At 40.1% G+C, this 20,175-nt stretch overlaps 1 protein-coding gene across 1 annotated transcript in view; it reads left to right on the plus strand.

The window, feature by feature from the left end:
- Positions 1 to 20,175, plus strand: part of DOK6 (docking protein 6) — a 391,579-nt gene that overhangs the window by 221,264 nt on the left and 150,140 nt on the right. The window contains exon 4 of the mRNA XM_081263683.1: positions 10,098 to 10,217. Within this exon, the coding sequence (XP_081119809.1) occupies positions 10,098 to 10,217 (120 nt within the window). The remainder of the gene's footprint in view (positions 1 to 10,097; positions 10,218 to 20,175) is intronic.

The raw sequence follows: 20,175 nt of genomic DNA on the forward strand, positions 1-20,175 counted from the left end.
AGCAACTAGGATCCAGCTGATCAAGTCATCTGTACAAAAGATCACTTGTTCATTCAGATTTTTGCTAAAAGCAAAATGCATTTACAGGAGTAAATAAACCCAGTGTCTCACCGGTCCCCACATGCAGACTCTGGGCCATACATGGCTGTCTCTACGGCAAGCCCAGATGTGGCTCTTATTGATCTAGAAACCAATGATCCACACTTCCAGCAGTAGTGGATGAGGCAAGATAAACCTGCTGTGAGTCCCCTCCCCAGGTGAAATAGGGTCTGTCACCAATCCAGTAGTAATAGTACTACCTTTGCACTCCCCCGTGGCTATGTGACACCCAGGAACCCACTCTCAGGAAGCTCCTTTCTACACCTGTTTTGACCACTGAGATGAGCAGGGAGTGTGGACTTCCTTGAGCAGCTGAGAACCCTCTCAGACCACCCCTTGCCCTAGAAGCTCAAGAGTAGGTTACAGGCTCCAAAATCATTGACTTTTATTTTTGGAGAACTTCTAGATTTTTTCTGATGGTGTCAGTCTTTTAAAACTTGGTAGTTTTGTCATCGATTTGATTTCGCTTGGCTCCACGAACCAATAGTGACACCCACAGCTCTTTTCCAAAAACACTTCTCTTGGACTCTTGGCCTTCTGCTGTGGACCTGGCGGGCCTTGATCCCCAGGTTTCAGTGCTCGAACCACCCCCTGGTCTCTTCTCCCTGAGTCATTTCTCCAACTAAACAGAGACACTGGGCATCACGTACAAGGAACTTACCCTGGGATGCTCTCAGCCAGGCGGAGGTCTGTCAGCACACTCCCAGGCTTACCTTATCATTGTGCTGTCTCTGAGCAGGGGTTGAGAAGCTTGCCTTTCACAGCTTGGAAAGGCTCCAGGGTTTTAGATCTTCTCTATTTCCTTTTAATTCTACATGTGGACTGACCAATTCTCTTTCTTAATACCTTGACAAGTGTGGCCTGTGGCACTTAACACGCATTGCTAATGTGACGGGATTCTATTCCAACTCCTTTTCCTCATTCATATTATTTTACATCGCATTTCCCAAGTTATTACCGGTGACATTTTATCCAGACATTTCACGGTTGCCTAATACGGATGAGCATCTTTCCAGCATCTATTTGCAGTTTCTAATCTCTTGCGAGGGATTGCCAAGAGAATGACACATATTTAAAGATTTGTGTGTGTGTGTGTGTGTGTGTGTGTGTGTGTTAGTATCACCTCACTTGTTTGTTTTTCTTTCATAGTTTTCTAATCAAACAAGAAATATTGGACATGTAGCCATAGGAAAAAAATCCCCAAATGTCAGTGCTTATCCTAATCCTGTGGCTCTGCAGAACAGCAACGTCAGGCATCCAGACTGAGGCAAGCACCAATTTGTAATCTGCTGTGACGTTACCACATTGATGGTGTTTTGCACATAGTAGGACTCAAAAAAATATATTGACTTTATTGGATGATATGAGATGGAAGGTACGGAATGACAGAAGTCAAAGATGGCCCCAAAGTTTGTAAGTCTGAGTAAGAAACAGCTACCTGACCACCGTCAAGGGGAGGAGATCCATCCACAGGCAGAGCTGGGATCAGAGATCAAGAAACTGTCAGTAACCTCAGCATGAGAGAGGCCCCTTTCTGCAACAATGAGGAAACACCTCAGTGGCCTGGGGACACCTGCCCACCCGCAGGCTCCACCTCCACCCACAGGAGTCCCCAGGAAGACCCCACCACCACCATGTGTCTCTCCCTGCCATTGTCCCTGTGTCCTCCTGTTATCAGCCTGAAGACCTCAAGACTGACTTCAGCACACTCTTCATTCCTATCCTTGTCTGTTACAGTGAGAGGCTTATGCTCCTTGGCCTCTGAATGGAATGGAATCTCCAAGGGGCTCTGTGCATGTTGTCACGGACCCCTCCCCACACTCTGCACAAATTCTGGCACCCTCATATCATGCTGCTAAACTTACCAACAACCAAAATTATCAAACAAAACTCCTGATCTCACTTCCCCTCCAGCTATTGTGCCAGGTAGCTCTCTTCTTCCCTTTAAAAGAGCAAACAAGTAACTTTGGGACTGCATAATTGATGCTTACCTTTATTCACCAGCTCCTACTCTGAGCCTCTTTTTCTGATTTCTCTTGCACCTTCTCAGTCTTTTGTTTCCACCAGTCTATTAAACACTTTCCTCATAAGGTAATTGTTGCTTTCCATGTTGGAAAATCTTACCATTTGGGGGCCTCATCTCACTTGGGTTTTGCTAGTCTTTAAAGCAGCTGCTCACTCTCTGATCTCTAAATTATTCTTTTTGTCTTGCTCCCAGCTTATTTCAGATGTTTGGTTTCTTCTTCTTCCTGAAGGTCTAGTCCTCTGCACTCCCTTCTCTGTTTATATCCCTGATCTCTACATTGGGGGTGTCCCAGGACCTGGTCCTTAAATGTCCTTCTCACCCACCAAGCCAAACTGCTTGGCAATCTCAGCAGCTTTATGCAGCTTTAAATGGAATCTGTACACTTGACTCCCAAACTTATAAATCCAATCTGAATTTCTCCATTGAGCACCCAGCTCAGCCAACTGCCTACTCGTCTATCCACTTCAGCCCTAAGAAGCATCTAAAACTGAGTTCCAAACCTGGACTCCAAGTCCTCTAAATCTGCTGCATCACCTGGCTGAATGACAAATTCCTCCAGCCGCCCAGAAATAAATAGATAGATAGATAAGTGAAAACACCCTTTATTCAACTTTAATTTCTCTCTTTTTTTCTTACACCCCACTTGCAAATCCTGTTGATTCTTCTGAGCATATTCTCAGTCTATGGGGTCCTCATCAGCACCGTGCCACTTCATTGTTATGTTGGTCCAAGCCACCATGGTCCCCTGCCTGTCATTCATTTCCATTACTTCCACTTGATCTTTTTTACTTCTTTTTAATAAAACTTTATTTTCTTGCTTTGTTAATGCCTCTTGAGATTCATTTGAGTCTATTCTCTCAAAGGCACATGATAATTTCTTTCTTCTACTTCTTTCCTGCTTTCATTCGGCTCTGTTCTCCCAAATTTTTTACTTACGTTGGTATTGTGCATCCTCAACTCCTGGTCTGACTCTATGCAATTGTTTTTGGAGAGTACTCTTATGGTTTTCTTCTGCTTTGTGTTACTTATGTGGAATGAGGAGAAATGGGAGCCATTTTTCTGAATTTATTTCAGTCTATTTGAATGTTGTCAGGTGGAATTTCCTCAGTTGTTTTCTATGGCTTTTATTTTCTTTGCTCACTTTTATAGTAGGGAGGTGTTTCATAGGTGTCCACGTTTAACAGCGGTCTGTTCTGTGGTTTTATGGTGGCCCAGGGAGCCTGTGAGGGGGTGGCTTGCCCTGGTGATGGGGAAGGATGGGGAGGTCTTTGTACCCTGATGTATTCCAGGACCTAAACATTCTACTTTTTCTTCTCCCCCCACCCCTGCCATCACCCCCTGCTGAAGGTGTTTCCTTCCTCCCTTTGCTTTCCCTCAGCCACTGAAAACCCACATTTCAGGCTGCCCTGCCCTTATCCCCTGTGACTTCCCCCCCATCTCCTGATCCTGGCCCCACTGCCCTTCCTGGGAGTTCCAGGTGTCAGGTGGCTCTGCTCCGCCCTCCTGGAGGCTGCTCCAGCTGTCCCTGGGGCCCTTGCCAACGGGCTTCTTCTCACTCCCTGCACCGTGTCTTGGGTGGCCTTTTCCAGATCAGCACTTCCTGTCTGGAGATGGTGCCCTTCAATGACAGTAATCAGGAAATGACCAGCTGTTCTCTTTCTTAAGCCTCCAGCAGGTCCACTTACACCCCATTTCTGAAATGTGCTCCTGTTTTTTTCATAGATTACATCCTGTTGAATTAACTTGCTTGTTTGGAGGTGTTCCTATTAGAAAGGAATAGAATATCTGGTTTTTTGTGTGTTTGTTTTGGTTTTTATTGTTAATGTAAAAAATTACCATACACAAGGGCTTACACCGACACAAATTTATTATCTCATGGTTCTAAGAGGCCTAATGGTCAAGACCCTCTCATCAGGCAAAGGTCAAGGCGTTAACCTGCACTCCTTTCTGAAGGTTCTGGGGATGAAGCACCTCAGACTCTTTGGGGGTGTTTCCCAAATTCAGTTTCATGCTCAGCATGAGCTACCAGCAAATGTTTTTGGAATGGATCAGGCTGTAGCGGGAGAGACCATAAGAGCTCTTTGCGGTTTCAGGCCGTGGGTTTATGTAACCATGTCCATATTCCAACAACTAGCTTTCCTCCTTGCTTCCCTTCCTGCTTCAAGCGCCTGGTGACAGTGGCATAGAACAGCATCACCCTGCTGGCCCAGGACTGAGAGGGCAGCTCTTCACAGCACCCTCTCCAGAAAGTTCCCTACTTGGTCCCTGTGTTCGTGTGCAAACTGCCAACCTCATGCATCCAGTGTCCACTGTTACTCTGAAGAGTTTCATGGGAAGTACTCCACCTCTGTGCACTCCCTCCCGCACAGAAACCCCCTCCCTGGAGAGGCGAATTTCCAAGTTGCTGCCAAGGATCCTTCTCAGCCTTGCTTTCTGGTGACCTTCACATCCTGTTCTCACCTGCACCGAATAGATCTTCACTTTCAGACCTCTTACATGTGCTAATTTCTGTTCTTTCTTATTTCCTCTCAATTGTTCTAAACTCTTGTGACGTTTACTCACCTTCATATTAAAGCATTTTGCAATGAATTTTTGTCAGGCAGAAGAACAGCACATTTGATTGTTCTGTCAATTGCTGTGATTTGTCATTTGTTACCTTGGAAGACAGGCAGGAACAATTTTCCATTTGGTCATGTCTGGAAACCGATCCTCACTCCTCTAGTTCACAACAGGAGGAAAATAGCAGAATAAGGTTTTCTGTATTGATTCCAAAAATTTGATATATCAACCTGCTGTTAAAGAAAAGAAGTTACCATTATCTTCATAAAAGATGGAATACATTTAGTTGCTGACTCATTTCCTTGGCTCCCATTTGACTTTTTCTAAGATTCCACTGCCTTATCTATATGGAAAATAAAAATCTGATCTACTGTTTATTACACATAAAGTCAAAGAGAATGTGAACAAGAATTCAAGAATTCCATGTTGACACCATATGCCTAATGGGGTGGTTAAAAGAAAAAGATAAATAAAAAAAGAACCTTGGTATGGCTGAAGTTCCGTAGAGAATTGTGTTTTGTAGTGCCCCCTTCCCACCTAACTGAAGATCTCTTATCTAGATAAACCAGAGGTGAATACCCCAAATCATAAGCCTTATATAAATGCAGAAGGACACAGACCACAAAGCTTGCAATTAGAGACTGCTTCCCAGGTCATCTGCATTAGGTTCTAGAATCAGCCTTCAACTTGGGGAAGTCACTGCAAATCTCATCCACTACTTGTTCCATGTTTATTGATTAGCTTCCATATTCAGGCATTGTGCTAGGCTCTTAAGGACCACATCAAATAAATCTTCTACACTCTAATTTCTTTAAGCACACTAGTTGGGAAAGGCAAAAAAAAAAAATAATAACCCAACAATATGTAAGGACTGTAGAAAAATATGAAATGCAGAGGAACATTGTCATATCTAAACCTGGGTCTCAAGGAATTCAGATGAGAACCAAATTTTGAAGGAGAACTACTAGGAGAGAGTGAGTTTTATGTAAGAGAGCAAATGAGAAGCCTGCAACAGAAGGAAAATAAAGACACTTCCTCCTTAGGGAAAAAAAACAAAAACAAAAACAAAACTACTGCCCCATCTCTCAATTGATCAGTCCTACAAATTCATCTTCAAAGGAAAAAGCTCTTTGCTGTAGACTAACCAGAGATACTTCCCTTGCGTCTGCTAAAGCAAAAGTTTAGGTGTTCACTTGCTTCCTATTGTCAGGAAGGAGAACATGGCCCAGGTGTCCTGTTTGAACAGCTCTACAAACGTTGCATGGCAATAAGAGAATAAGCTGCATATTCTCTGAGCAATAATAGTCTGTGGGGAGGTGGTGTGGCTCTACTTTGCAGCAAAGCATGCATTTAATACTGTAATAAGTAGTAAGGCAATCTTTATCACCAAATCAAAGCATATCTGCACAGACAATAAGAATTAGATATAGTTAAGAATTACTGTTTATGCTGATGACTAAGCAAGAGTATTTTTACCTATGTTTTCCTGATATTACCAATAAAAGCTCAATCCAAGGAGAATTGCATGTGATAATTTGTTATTCCCACACCACTCTAGTCTGGCTGCATCTTAGAAAAAGCACAAAAGTACGCAGTGGTCTTTTCATTTTGATATGTGATTTTGGCTGGTAGCATATTTTCTGTATATGTGATGAAAAAAATTCACTTTATTTTCAAATATAGGTCATTTTAGATCATTTAACTTTAATGTTGTTATCCTAAGGCCCAAATAGAGTGAAAGTAATAAAGCTTGAATCTAATCATTTAGTCTGAAGGTATTTATTTATCAAGGGCCTTCCATGTATAGTCCTCTTTCTCGCTCAAATGGATGCAGGCATACCATCCCCAGAATCCTATGGGGGGAGGTGGAAAGAAGCTGGAACCCAGAAAGGAGTCCCTGTTGGACTATAGTATTTCTAGTTTGCACTACCCCTGATTATTTTGGCCTCTAATAAATATTAACCCATTTACTACGTATTTCACTATTTGATTTCATTTTTCTTTGCTATTTTTCTTGCTTTTTCACAATATTTTTAAATTTTTTTGAAAATTATCAAATTTATCCATTTAATCCTACTCATAAAAAAACATTATTTGGGTTTCTGTTGTAGATAATTAAGAATTTCAACCTAGCCACAGGAAAAAAGGCATCTTGCTAAAAAAAGCATTTCTGTTATAAAAAGAAAAACATTCAAACTTAATAGACTACTTTAATGTCTTTATTCCACCATAAAGAAAATTTAATAATTTTCACACCATGTGTAGACTAAGAGGTTTAAAGGTGAAGCATGACAAAAGGCACTAGGTCTGTAGGACTTGCATTAGCATTTAATCTCAGCTCTGTTAAAAAATATATATATATTTAGGGGCTGGGAGCGTAGCTCAGTAGTACAGTACTTGCCTAACATACACACAGCACTGGATTTTATTTCCAGGACTGCAAAACAATATAAATACGTATATATATATGAAAGATGAAGGATAATTCAGAAAAAAAAAACACTAGTCATATAGTCATAGGACAAAATGAATCAGCGTGCAGTAAAAGATTAAAAGACTTCAATACTCAGAGCAAATAAAAAACATAGCTGTAATTTCTTGAAAGGTGGCTTATCAAAAACAGATTAAAGAAACCAAAGCCTTGTATAATACTCAAACTAATTCAACTTATCTACACTGAGGCTATTAGATCTCATCTTCATGCAGCAATGGTTAACACATTTGAGATCCAGGTTTTGGACTGATCTAACGGAACCAACAATAACACATCTTGAGAAGACTAGACCAAGTACTGTTTCTTCTGTTTTCATATGTGAACTCAGAGCTATCCCCAGCTGCTATAAATGCTACTCTCTCTGTCCTGCAAATGTCTTTCTGTATCTGCCCCAGCCATCTTCCACACACAGATGCACATTCACAAACACATGGACACACTCACACACACACACACACTTGCATATTCACTTTCCTGCACACCTGTCTTCTTGCTGCTGGCCTGCACGTCCCCATTCTGATACTCCCACCCTGGTGAGCCTTTGCCACAGTTGCTCTTGGCACCTAGATAGGCTAGCAGCCTCCTGAGCACCACATACCAAGCTCACCTGCCTGTCCCACCAGAGTCTATGATAACCAAGAGCAGAAGCAGTGATCTTAGAGCCGCCAAACACGTGCCTTACTTGTACTGAGTTCACAACCATTTATTTTTAAAAAGGAACTTTTGATGACAACTGAGCTGCCTCTTCCTCTTGTTCTTCCTCTCTGTAAAATAGTTTACAGTCCAGTCTTTGTGGCAACTCTGTGCTCATTTACTTTCACTACTCTGGGCCTTTCTTTCTTGTATGCTACTGCACTGCTCACATGCTGAAGCTTTGTGATTGCGAGACTGGTGGCAGAAGATACCCCTTCCTGCCAGGAAGCCCACAAGTGCCTCTCACTGTGCAGTGGGAATCCTCCCTGGCTTCCTATCCTTACAGAAACTGCATTTAGCATTTACTTGTATTTCAAAGAGCTCAGTTTCATAGAAGCCCTTTACTGTATGATGGCTTCCTTTCTATCATTAAATCCTAGGACAAAGGAGTAGACAGAAAAGGATTGAATCATATAAATCTAGAACCTCTGGGCATGCAGTGATTCACCACTTACCGGGAACATTGGCTCCAAGGTGTTTGGCATATTTAACATTCTTATTTTTACCCCAAATAGCATATTAGATATCCCCATCTCCATTCATGGAGAACCGAAAACAATACAAGGTAAAATAATGTAAATGAGATATTGATTGCATGTGATTTTAATTAAGAAGTTTAATAGTAGAGTCCAGAGAAAACTTCAAAATATTAAGAATTAAAAAGAATAAGCATAATAATATTATCTCCCTCATTGAAAACTCCAGGGATTTCTTGATAGAAAGCATGTAAATGGATATAGCCTATAAGATTTTGGTTTGTTGTAGGAAAGTTTCCAAAACTACTACAGATTTTATAAATTAAAACTCCTATATCCAAGAATAACTATTTTTAATATTTGTTATTATTTGTTTCTGTAAAAAACTTCTAGGTAGTCTGGTGTACCTTTCCTATAATAAAAAAGATTTTGTTTTCCTGTTTTTGAGGAAGACATGAGCATCCACAAGAGCACAGTTATTATATTAGTGACCATGTGGTTAGAAAAGATTATCCCTTGGGCTCCTGAAGAAATGTCCACGCAGCCCATCCCAGGCCGAGGGAAGAAGCTGGGCTCTCCTGGGAATCTGCCTGATCCTTAATTCGGGGTGATGGTGGCTCTCAACAGAAAGGGAAAGTTTGAAAACATGGGGATGATGCCTGTCATGATTAGAGTGAAAGCTGGAAGTTTTAGTTTTATTAGAATAGTACCCTGTGGAGGGAAGCATTTTTTTCTGTTTTATTGTCTAATAGTATATAACTATGGTCTTGATAAAACTAAAGAAATGATAAATTTGTCCTGACATCAAATTAATCCAACCTATTTTCAATGCTAAGGCAGTGTGTGCCTCAGCTCAGGAAGGAAGCCAAGTCTGTCGTGTTGAACCCAGAGGAGAGCTTTTGGTACTCAGATGTGTGGAGTCCCGAAAACCTGTCACAGATAACTCTCCATGGGGAGTTTAAAATGTCAAGGCCAAGGTTGGAATGCCATCCACAGAGAGCAGGAGATTTGACAGAAATCTATATTAAACTATTCTAGTACAGACTTAGGCTGCAAGGAAAAGTCAGAAACTTCTCTGGACAGGTGTCAGTGTTCTGATCTAATTTCTGTTTGGTGATATTGGAGCTTGCCCTAATATCAAACCTTTTTGCAATCTCTGCATAGTAAAGTAGCTGGGAGACCTGGTTCCAATCTCGTCGGGTACTAACCAACGATCCTGCTTGGAAGGCAGGAATGACTCCAACCCTCAGCCTGCTCACATACACAGGCCTTAGAGTCAGAGTCATTTGTTTTTATGGAAGAGTCTGTGATCCGCTGTCATTCAGAATGACCTGGACAAGGGATCTTCAACCCACACAAATCTAACTCACAGCCCGGAAAGCATTCACTTGCTTAATCTAGTCTGGCATTTTATTTCGACTACTCATTTATCTACATTAATCTTATTGATTGTTTATTGATTGATTGATGGTTTAAGTAATTTCTCTCCAAAAACTAAAGTAGTCTAAAATCTGCTGTACAGGAAACGAATATTGACAGACTGTTACTTGTGAATACAGTGAAGGGCCGTGATCTTAGACCTTTTGAAAATACAAGGTCCAACATGGAAAAGGACGGTGGGGACTTTTTTCACTTCCTGCGCGTGGCTTTCGCCTGCTGTGTTCTCTTTGGCGGATGGCGGGGGGCAGTGGGTCCGGGGAGCCTGTCCTTTTCCCTGAGCACCGCTGACTGTCCGTGTGCTCCTTTGCAGAGCTGGAGGCGGAGGAGTGGTGCAAGCACCTGTGCATGGAGTGCCTGGGGACCCGGCTCAACGACATCAGCCTGGGAGAGCCAGACCTGCTGGCGGCGGGGGTGCAGCGCGAGCAGAACGGTCAGTGTCCGAGCCGACCGGACCTCAGTAATGTGTCAGGCCGATCATATTAACCAAAAAAAAAAAAAAAAAAAAAAGGAAACAAATCCATGAGTCCACCTTACTGTGGGACTTTCCCACGATGGCATAGCAACTAGAGAAAATGCGAAGGTACAACCCAGGTCTCCTGGCTCCTTGTGTTTGGCATTGTCATTTGCTCCTATTTTCAGTAGGAACGTACCGTGGATGAGATCCCAGAGTACCACCAGCCTTTGAATATGTAGCACCCCTACATTTCCTTCTCTGGAAGTGGGTACAGATTCAGAGCTTATGTTGACAAATGTGGCTCCTCAGGTTGTCAAGTGCTTTTAAAGTATGTGTTATTCTCAGTAGGAAAGTCCCGAGGATGAGATCTCAAGAGTACCCCCAGCGTCTACTTTAACAGGCATTTCTGATGCCTCTGAACAATCTATGCTGCATGCTCTTGATTAGCAATTGGAGTAATGTATGTATTATTCAATGGAAAGTCTTGAATTATATTCAGGATAATTGGTAATTGATTATGAGCCCATTTCCCCCTACTTTTTAAGTAATTAACACCACTACCAGGTGATCTGGTATTGTGCAAATAGGAACTTTTCGATGTTTGCATTTGGTGGTCAGTATTGAGAAAGTCTGAGGGTAACTGGTGAAACTTGACACTGTTTATTAAAGAGAATTTATGGGACCCTCCAGGGTGTATGAACTAGACTGCACAGGTGAAGTGCACCAAGACACCACTGATGACCATAGTCCTGTTGCTACTAATAACAATGTTGATAATAAGCTCTGCTATTTCACAGCTCATTAGAACACTCTTTCTTTTATTTGTCACTGAAACAAGGAAGCAGGATTTTTCCTACTATTGATCATGAATATATGCAGGCGCCAGACACTGCCTCTGTCAGATAATTTTTACAAAGTCACAAAAGCATTTCTGCCAGGTTCAGTGTCACACTTCTGTAATCCCAGCAGCTGGAGAGGCTGAGACAGGAGGATCAAGAGTCCAAAGCCAGCCTCAGCAAAAGTGAGGGGCTAAGCAACTCAGTGAGACCCTGTCTCTAAATAAAATACAAAATAGGGCTGGGATGTGGCTCAGTGGTTGAGTGCCTCTGAGTTCAATCCCCGGTACACCCCCAGATGCACGCACACACGCACACAAAAAAGCATTTCTGCAGCTTTTTCTGGGTTCCTCTTTACACCTCGGCTCCTTTCCCACCTCGCTCAGATTTCCACATCTGATTTGTTTTCTGGAGCTGTGATAAGCACAGAACATCCATAACCATACTGCTTGAAGTGTGCTGCTCATTCACAGTTTAAGAAAAAGAAAGAGAGAGAGAGAGAGAGAAAAAAAAAAAAAACTCTTACCGATAAAAGAATTGTCAAGTACTACATAAAGGAAATACGAACGGGTTTGTAAATTAAGATTGAGGGAGATGCATCTCTTCCAGTGTACACTATGTACTTTCAGTTTAAAGATTTGAAGTTGTGTATGGTTTCCATCCAAATGGAAACTGGAATCCTCTTATTATAATTCTGTTTGTAATTTGATGATAATGTTAATTTGCCTAGAATAGAAAAGGAAAACTTAAATATAGATTTGGACTTAGGATAAAACAAATATGGAATTAAATGTAAGAGCTACATGAAAAGCAGAGTTTTCCTTTTATAAAGGATCACAAGTAAAACCAAAGAAAACAACAACAGAAAATTCCTGCCCATACTTTAGAGCAGATCTGAAATTGTAATATTGCCCAGGCCACAAATGCTTGTGTTAATTTTTTTTTCTTTTTTTGGTTTGGTAAACCATGCAAAAGGGTGAATGTGCTTTTTAAAATACATTTAACAAATCCATGAATAATTACTGAGCTGGGTAAGGTAGTATCGGGTTCACTTAAATGGCCTTCAGAAGGTACACCGTGCCCTATAAAGAAATTGGTAAGCTAACTCAGTATATATGCAGACACACACACACACACACACACACACACACACACACACACACACCTCTCTTCGGTGCTTGGCAACAACAGGAAACCCTTTGATGGGAGAATTGCCTTTCCCAGGGAATCACTGTCTCCCCACCTCCAGGCCAGGTGTGTAGCCAGCTCCGGGCTTGGAGGCTTCTTTTTGTTCAGGTGGATCCTAAACCCACATGGTACCTTTCCCTAGCCCATGGAAAGCTAATTAAAACATTTAATACTTCTCGTGCATATTAGAATAGGACAATAAAAATAATAAAGCTCAAGATACATCAAGACTTCTGATGCCACTGTGGCAAACTCAATCATTCTAGTGTCTATATGCAGCTGGGGAAGAAGTGTACACACAGACCACACAGGTTCTTATGTTCACGCCCAGTTTTCTCACTTCCTATTCATCAGGCGTCCCCTGTGCATATGCCAGCTCCAACTGAGAAGCCCCTGGAGGTGATTAACTCCCATGGGCTCTAAAACCTCATGGTCAAGACTAAGATTGGTTCTCAGCTGGCTGGACCCTCTCTTTAAGGTCTGAGGCTTCCCTTAGAACCAACGGTTATGACCATTAACTTGACTTAAAGTGTGTAAGGAAGATGCTTATTGTTTTAGCTGATTAATGTCTTTAAAAGTAGTGTCTTTCAAAACTCTTCTTTCATTGATTCTCAATCACTATTCCAGACTTTTCAAGACAAACCTTCTAAAATAAACAAAATAATTAACTTCTTAATACATGTTTGAAGTGATTAATATGTACAGATTGAACTAAATCCTTTATGAAGAATTTGTCATTATAGATTCAGGTTTTTTTTTTTCTTGAGGCATTTTGGTATTAAATTATACAATTTATTCTCTGTCAGAGAAATACTTTGTTATCTTGTCAATCATGTGGTTGGATTTAATTTGAAGTTTTTCTCCTAAAAGATAAGATAAAGCATCCAGAATTGATGTGAAAATTACATTAGAGTGGCTTGTGATGACCTTGTGGTATTCTACAATCGAGGTAAAGGCACACCGCTTGGTCTTGACCACAGCATTATTTTGACATTCAAAATTGCTACTTCTCCTCTAGTATTTTCCTGGCTGTTCAGACAGCCTGGTCCTATTTACTCTGAGGCTAACTAAGAATAGATATTTATGCAAATAATTTTAAAGGTGAAAAATAATGTGTTTTGCTGAGATAAAAGTGGTTATTGATTAAATTCTTTGCCATAATCACCTTTATCTAAAGCTGTCAGCTGCTTTCCCATTGACTCAGATCCTACGTTATATTAAGCAAACACAAACCCTCCTCTCTCTCTCTCTCTCTCTCTCTCTCTCTCTCTCTCTCTCTCTCACACACACACACACACACATACACAAACACACACACACACGATTCATAGACTTCAGGTAACATTACCACAAGAAACAGTATAGGAAGTAGACTTTAAAAAACTTAAATTCTTACACTTTCTTGGATCTCCAGATATTTCAGCAGCATTTCAGATAGCCTACATTGACCTTGGAAAGTATGAATATATAGTGTAACAGTCATAGTTGTTTATCGAGGCTTCACAACCCATAATAACACTTCTGGAAAACAGATGTCGCATATTCATCATCCATGGCAAAGTGAGTGTCGTGATCAAGAGGCAGCTCATTTGCAGGAACGTCCTGAAGTGGCAGTTGGAAGGAAATATGGGGGATGTCCAGCTTGCTACCAATGCAAGACACCTCTCTGTGTCCGGAGCAAACCAACCAAAAAGTCACCTCAGTCTTTGACATCTGGCTGATTCAGTTAGGTCTGAGAGTCTGGTTTTATCCAAGACCCAGTGGCTCTGCCAATGTGGACTAGACTCAGCATGAATTCCTACATTCAGCCATATTTTCTCCAAACCAAAGCAATGTTCTATGTTGGCTCTAAACTCTTTACCTGGATTGCCAGAGTAACCATATTGCCTCCGTTGAACTCAGTCACCTATAAATATCATTCACTCTTTCATTATTCACACATGAAATATTTTTGAGGACCTATGATATCCAAAAACTAAGCTAAGGAAATGTAGAATTGAACAAAACATGGTCATTAGCCAAGAAGCTTGCAAAACAGTGAAGGACACAAACTTCCAAGCAAGGTCTATCAATCAATATTTTGTAAAATACTGTGTTGCCATTACCAGAAGCATGTCTTTGCTGTTCATGGAGAGGGGAGTGGCTGGAGCTCAGTTCAGTTAAACTGGGTTCTGCTGAGATGGACTCCAAGGATCTGTCATCCTCCCTACACCTGCAGCTACCAAAAGCATGTCTCAAAACAATTAATAATGATGCAAGAAAGCAAGACTAAACTTGCAACTTAACTTCATCCTCTGCATATTTCATGTCCACTGATATTGCATTGACCAAACAGGTCCTGTGTCCAAGCCCAAAGTCAAGAAGTGCAGCAGAGCTCACCTGTGAAGCCATTAAAGAGGTTAAAATGCATCACCCAGAGGAAGAAAGAAATGAATGATTGAGGGATATAAATAGCAATGATGCTAAGCTGCTTTCTAAGCTATGACAAAATACATGTCAAAAAAAAGTGTTGTGGTACAGTTGATTAATTCTTATCAATGTAGATTATCCTCTTCTTTTTTAAAATTACTTTTTAATCCTCAAAATAGCTTCCTCAGACAAATCTGAAATTCTTAATGCCTATCAGTGATTAAAACTAACATTGGCAGGACTTTACTGATGGAAAGATGGCCATGGTTCATGAGAGGACAGTGGCAACAGTAACAATAAATATCCATTTAAGGGCTTTTTCCCAGTTCCTCAAAAATGATATAAGGTCTATGATCTTGATGCTCATACATGTTCTTTATAACCAGTGAGTTTGCAGGCTTATCATTTTGTCCATAGAGAGACACAGAACAAAACCAACTTACACAGGGAAAGAAGTGGACTGAGTTCTAAGTGCTGCCCACAAGCACTAGCATTGCCACGGCAAGTCCCAGGAAACAGCTGTGATGACAATAGCAGAGTGGCGATGGCATGCCATGGGCTGAGCCGTGTCTCCTACCCAAAGGGACACGCTAAAGTTTCAGCTCTGGGTGTGCAGCATGTGGTTGTATCTGGAAAAGGCAACGGAGTTTAAGCAGGGACATTAGTGTGAGCTCTAACCCGATGAGGGGAACTCGGGACACTGACAGACAGACGTGCCCAAGGGAAGACACATGAGGAGACAGCCATGTGGATGGAGTGGTGATCTTCAACAGGCCCAGGACCCAATAACTTCCTGAAAACACCAGAGACTAGAAAAGATGGAGCATCAGAGAGACGACCCTACCACACCTTGACTTAGACTTCGGGCTTCCCACGCTAATAAGCCATAACTTTCCCTTGTTGTTTTACAGCACCTATGCTGGGTACTTTGTTGCCGTGGCCCTAGGAAACAAAAACCAACCTGTATGATGGTTACAGTAAACATTAGTAGAGTTCTTGAGAAATCCTCTCACATGATGCATATGAATATCCTGTAGAATTCAAGTTCGGTGAAACAAGGAAGGCTGTGACAACCAGTGAGCGGCTATCTCCAGGAAGCTCAAAGGGACGGTAGGCACAGCCAGCCTGGCAGGAAGAATGAAGCACAGAATCTTGAAGGAGTCATAGCTGTTTTGCCCAGCTTTGTGTTGCACTATTTTCAATTTCATAAATGGATTTACACAAACTTTGAATATAATTTAGCAAGTAACCACCACTTTTCTTACTTGCTTTTCAGTGTGTATTACAATGGGATGAAAGTCAAAGCTCCGTCTGGTTTTGCCTCTACTTTACAATAGGGGCTTCAGGGGAACCAAAGATGTTCTGTAGTGTTTCCTTACCACAGGGCCAAACCCAGATGGTCCATTTATCTAACCATATTGGTATAAAATGACACATACTCTTGAAGGAGTATTTTGAAGCATCCAAAGATGCTGCTTAACTTGCCCTGGCAAAATCCCCTACACCAATGGTAAAAATAAAGATGCAGATTCTGAAAACATTCTTAGCTATGTGAAGGAAAGAGCTTTCCAGGGGAATAATTATTCCAGAAGTGCCGCTTTCTCCATGCTGTGAACTATAATGAGAAAAATGACTTTAAAAAGAAAGTCTTATAGAAAGTAAGAAGTAGATGCTTTGTCCTTCCTCTGTCCATGGAATGTTGAGTAGGGAGTGACATAGGCTCATATCTCCTCACATAAATTAGGGATGTCTTTAAAAGGAGAAGGCAAGAATTGGATTTTTCCTACTGGTTTTGATGAAAGACAGCACAATTAGTAGAGGGTATTAGTGGAGCCAGCAAGATGTAAGAAGGTACAGGTGGACTGCATTGTCCTGAGTTGAGTCTGATCTGGAGCGGGTACCCAAGCTCCTGCAGGCCCCCAGGTATTACCCGAGGTATTACCCCAGAGCAGAAGGTGACACAGCACAGGAAAGCAGAGTGAAGGGATTTCAGAACAATACAGGTACATACAAAGCAGGTAAGACGGACTCCTTTCCTCTGCTAACATCTGTGACATCATTTCAGCCAGCTTCCAATTCAGCCTATGGAAACAGGCACAAATGCTAGCAAAAAAAAAAAAAAAAAAAACAGTCAGTATTTCTCCAAATACCTGTGAACACCTGATGGCATTCACATCAGTGAGCTAAACAAGAGAATTCCAGCCCCACTCACACCTATAAAGTAGGTTCTATCTCTGGTAGTAGGGTCCAGACACATATTTTTTTTAACTTCAATAACTCTCCTCTTCACTAAAGACTGAAAACCAAGGTTAACAGACTGTCAATTACAATTAGCTTTTAAAAAAAATCTACCGGTGACTGTAAAATATTATCCATTTCTTGAGCGGTTTCAAAGTCATTGACATAAAATTCAACTCTCATTTCATTGTATTAACTTTTTAATACTGGAAAAATATGCCTTCCTTAATTTCTTTTTATTTGTTGCTTTTTCCCCCTAATCTGTACCACCAAATATTTGCCTATATGTTCAACTCCTTTTAGTATTACTATAGATTGAATTTTGTCACCTTCAAAATTCAGATGTTGAAACCCTAATCTCCAGCACCTCTTATGTGAAGGTACCAGGAGGCTGGACCCCAAGGGGACAGTTAGGTGAAATGAGATTCCCTGTGTGTGTCCAGTCCAATATAACTGATGTCTGCAGGGTCGGTCACACACAGAGGAGACCTTGTGGAGACTGAGAGGAGACAGTGTCTGCAAGGCAAGGAGGGAGTTCTCAAAAGAGATGGACCCCGCTGGCATCTAATCCAGGTCTCCCAGACCCCAGAACCTTAAGAAGGACAAATGTCTGTGTTCAAGCCAGACAGCCATGGCACTTTGCTACGGCCGCCCTGGAAGACGAATGCATATATGTCTGCATTGCATTAACTTCTGCTCTTTAAGCACCATTACTAATCACTTCACTCTAGTTACTCTATGGTAATTGCTGGCTCTTTCTCAGATCTCTTTAAGATGGATATTTAGATCATTAATTTTCAGCCTTTTACTTTAATATATTTTGTAAAGCTGTATATTTTTCCAGTTTGAGAAAGCTTAAGATATTAATATGAAAAATATCATTCCAAGGATCAGGTAATAAGAAATGTTAAATTTGGGGAGGAAAAAGTAGGGGAAAATTATCTAAATTTCCCATCTGCCATAAAGGAATATGCAAAACATCATCTCTGATCTTTCTTTTCAAAAATAAAATCTAATATTTCATTTACATGTCTGCCATTCACTAGCTGAAAATAAAAGATAACAAAGGAAATAGCTTAGGGACCATATGAAATAAAACAGGTAATATATACAAGGCATTCATTTAATGGTAAATTTGAAGGAATTGTTCTTTTTATTGTTCTTTTTATTAAAGCATAGCTTTCATCAGAATGGAATAAAATAGTCTAATTTTATACCATTCAATAGATTCAAATTACCCAACCTGATCCAAGAAGAAACAGAAAATCTGAAGAGTGCTATGCATGAAATAAATTTAAATTGTCATACATATTTCCATACATAAACTCCAGTTCCTATAATTGCACTGTTGAAATTTACCAAACATTCAAAGAAGAAATAATACCAATACCATGAAAATTTTTCAATAAATAGAGAAGGAATGACTCCACAGCCCACTCATGAGGTCACTAACACAGACAGGTACCCAAAGTAGACAATCTAAGCAAGTCAAAAAAAATGCAGACGCATTTCCTCCATGAATATACACACACAAAGCCCTGCTTAAAAATATTGGAAAATGAAATGGAGGGTCATACTTTTAAAAAAAATGCACTGTAGTTCAATTTTGTCATATCCCATTAATACAAAATTTCCAGAAATGTTTCATTGTTTTAATAGATTAAGGGAGAAAATTATATGATCACCATAATTTTTCTAAAAAAGGTATTTGATGAAATGCAACATCATCTCATGAAAAAACTCTCAAAAGCCTAGTAATATAAGGGGATTTTCTTAAATAATGAAGGACATCGATAAAAACCTCCACAAAAGCTCACTCTTGTGAATTAAATATTGAATGCTTTCCCCATGAGATTGAGAATAAGACAAAGTTATGTTATCTCACTACACATGAGAAAAAATCTACTGAGAGTTCCCATCAGCATAAAATGATAAGAAAATTAAGTAAAATCATAATAATGATAAAGAAGAATAATCTAGGAGAGTTGAATGGAAAATCTAAAGATTTGTCAGAAAACAACCACAACTAAAAAGGGAATTCAGCAATACTATAGGACACAGTTAATGTTAAAAAAAATTATGGATGTTCATATTTTATATATTCATTTATACAATGAAAAAATTGAAAAATGAATGATTAAAATACCATTTAAAAAACTATCAAAAATCCATCACATATTCATGGATAAAGCATCAAGGTATGCACCAGATTCTACACTGAAAACTAAAAATTGCTGAGAGAAATTATGAGAGATCTAAAAAAATAAGATAAAATAGAGGGATAAACCATGTTCATGAGAGGAATACCCAATTTTATTACGTTAGTCTTTTCCAAATTAATCTATAGATTCAATACAATCCCCATAAAAGTCACAGAGGCCAGACATTATTTTTGGTATTTGACAAGGTAATTTTAAATGACTTTGGAAGGTAAAGGACCAATACTGTCACACAGAGCAAATGCTATCCAAATAATCTTGAAAAGGAGTCAAAATGAGCACCCTTCCTAATTTTTGGACATTCTACCAGTGACAGCATCAAGACAGCTGGTAGAAAAAGACATCAATAGAACATAATAGGAAAATAAATCAATGCACATATACACGGACAAATCATTTTTTGATAAGGACACCAAAGCCCTTTTTCATAAGTACATTAGCAATTTTTGAGAGAAAAGTGAAATGTGTTTAATAAATTATTCTAGAGTGACTGGATATTTGCATTGGAATAATAAATCTGGACTGCTCATCACACCATACTCAAACAGTTTAAGATGGGTACAACCTAAGGACATACAAAGATTTCTCAAATAAAATGCTGAAAGCACAAATTATAAAAAGAAACAAGTTGAAGTTCATCAAAATTCAAACATGTTCATCAAAAAGCATCATCAAAAATTTTTAAGTGAAATAAATAAGAAAGGAAAGCTACAGATGGAAACTGGATGCTATAGTCACAAGAACCTGCTAAACTGACAAAAATAACCGATGGCGCTAGAAATCAGATCAGCGCCTGCTTCTGAGGGCACTGGAGGCTGCAAAGTGGCAGAAGGGGACTTTTGGAGGTGTCCTAAATCTTCCGTGTCCGATGCACATTGGTCAAAACTAAAAGAACATTTCACATGAGATTCATTTCATCAAATGTTACAGGACAGCTCAGTCTTTCATTGTGAAGGACTTATTGCAAAAAGTAAAAAAAGTAAATTTATTTTCCACCTTTGAACTTAAATAACATAAAATTAATGAAAATCTGAGATTGAATAT

This window comes from Spermophilus citellus (assembly GCF_964194105.1).
Source record: "Spermophilus citellus genome assembly, chromosome: 12".
In the NCBI taxonomy this organism is placed as follows: Eukaryota; Metazoa; Chordata; class Mammalia; order Rodentia; family Sciuridae; genus Spermophilus; species Spermophilus citellus.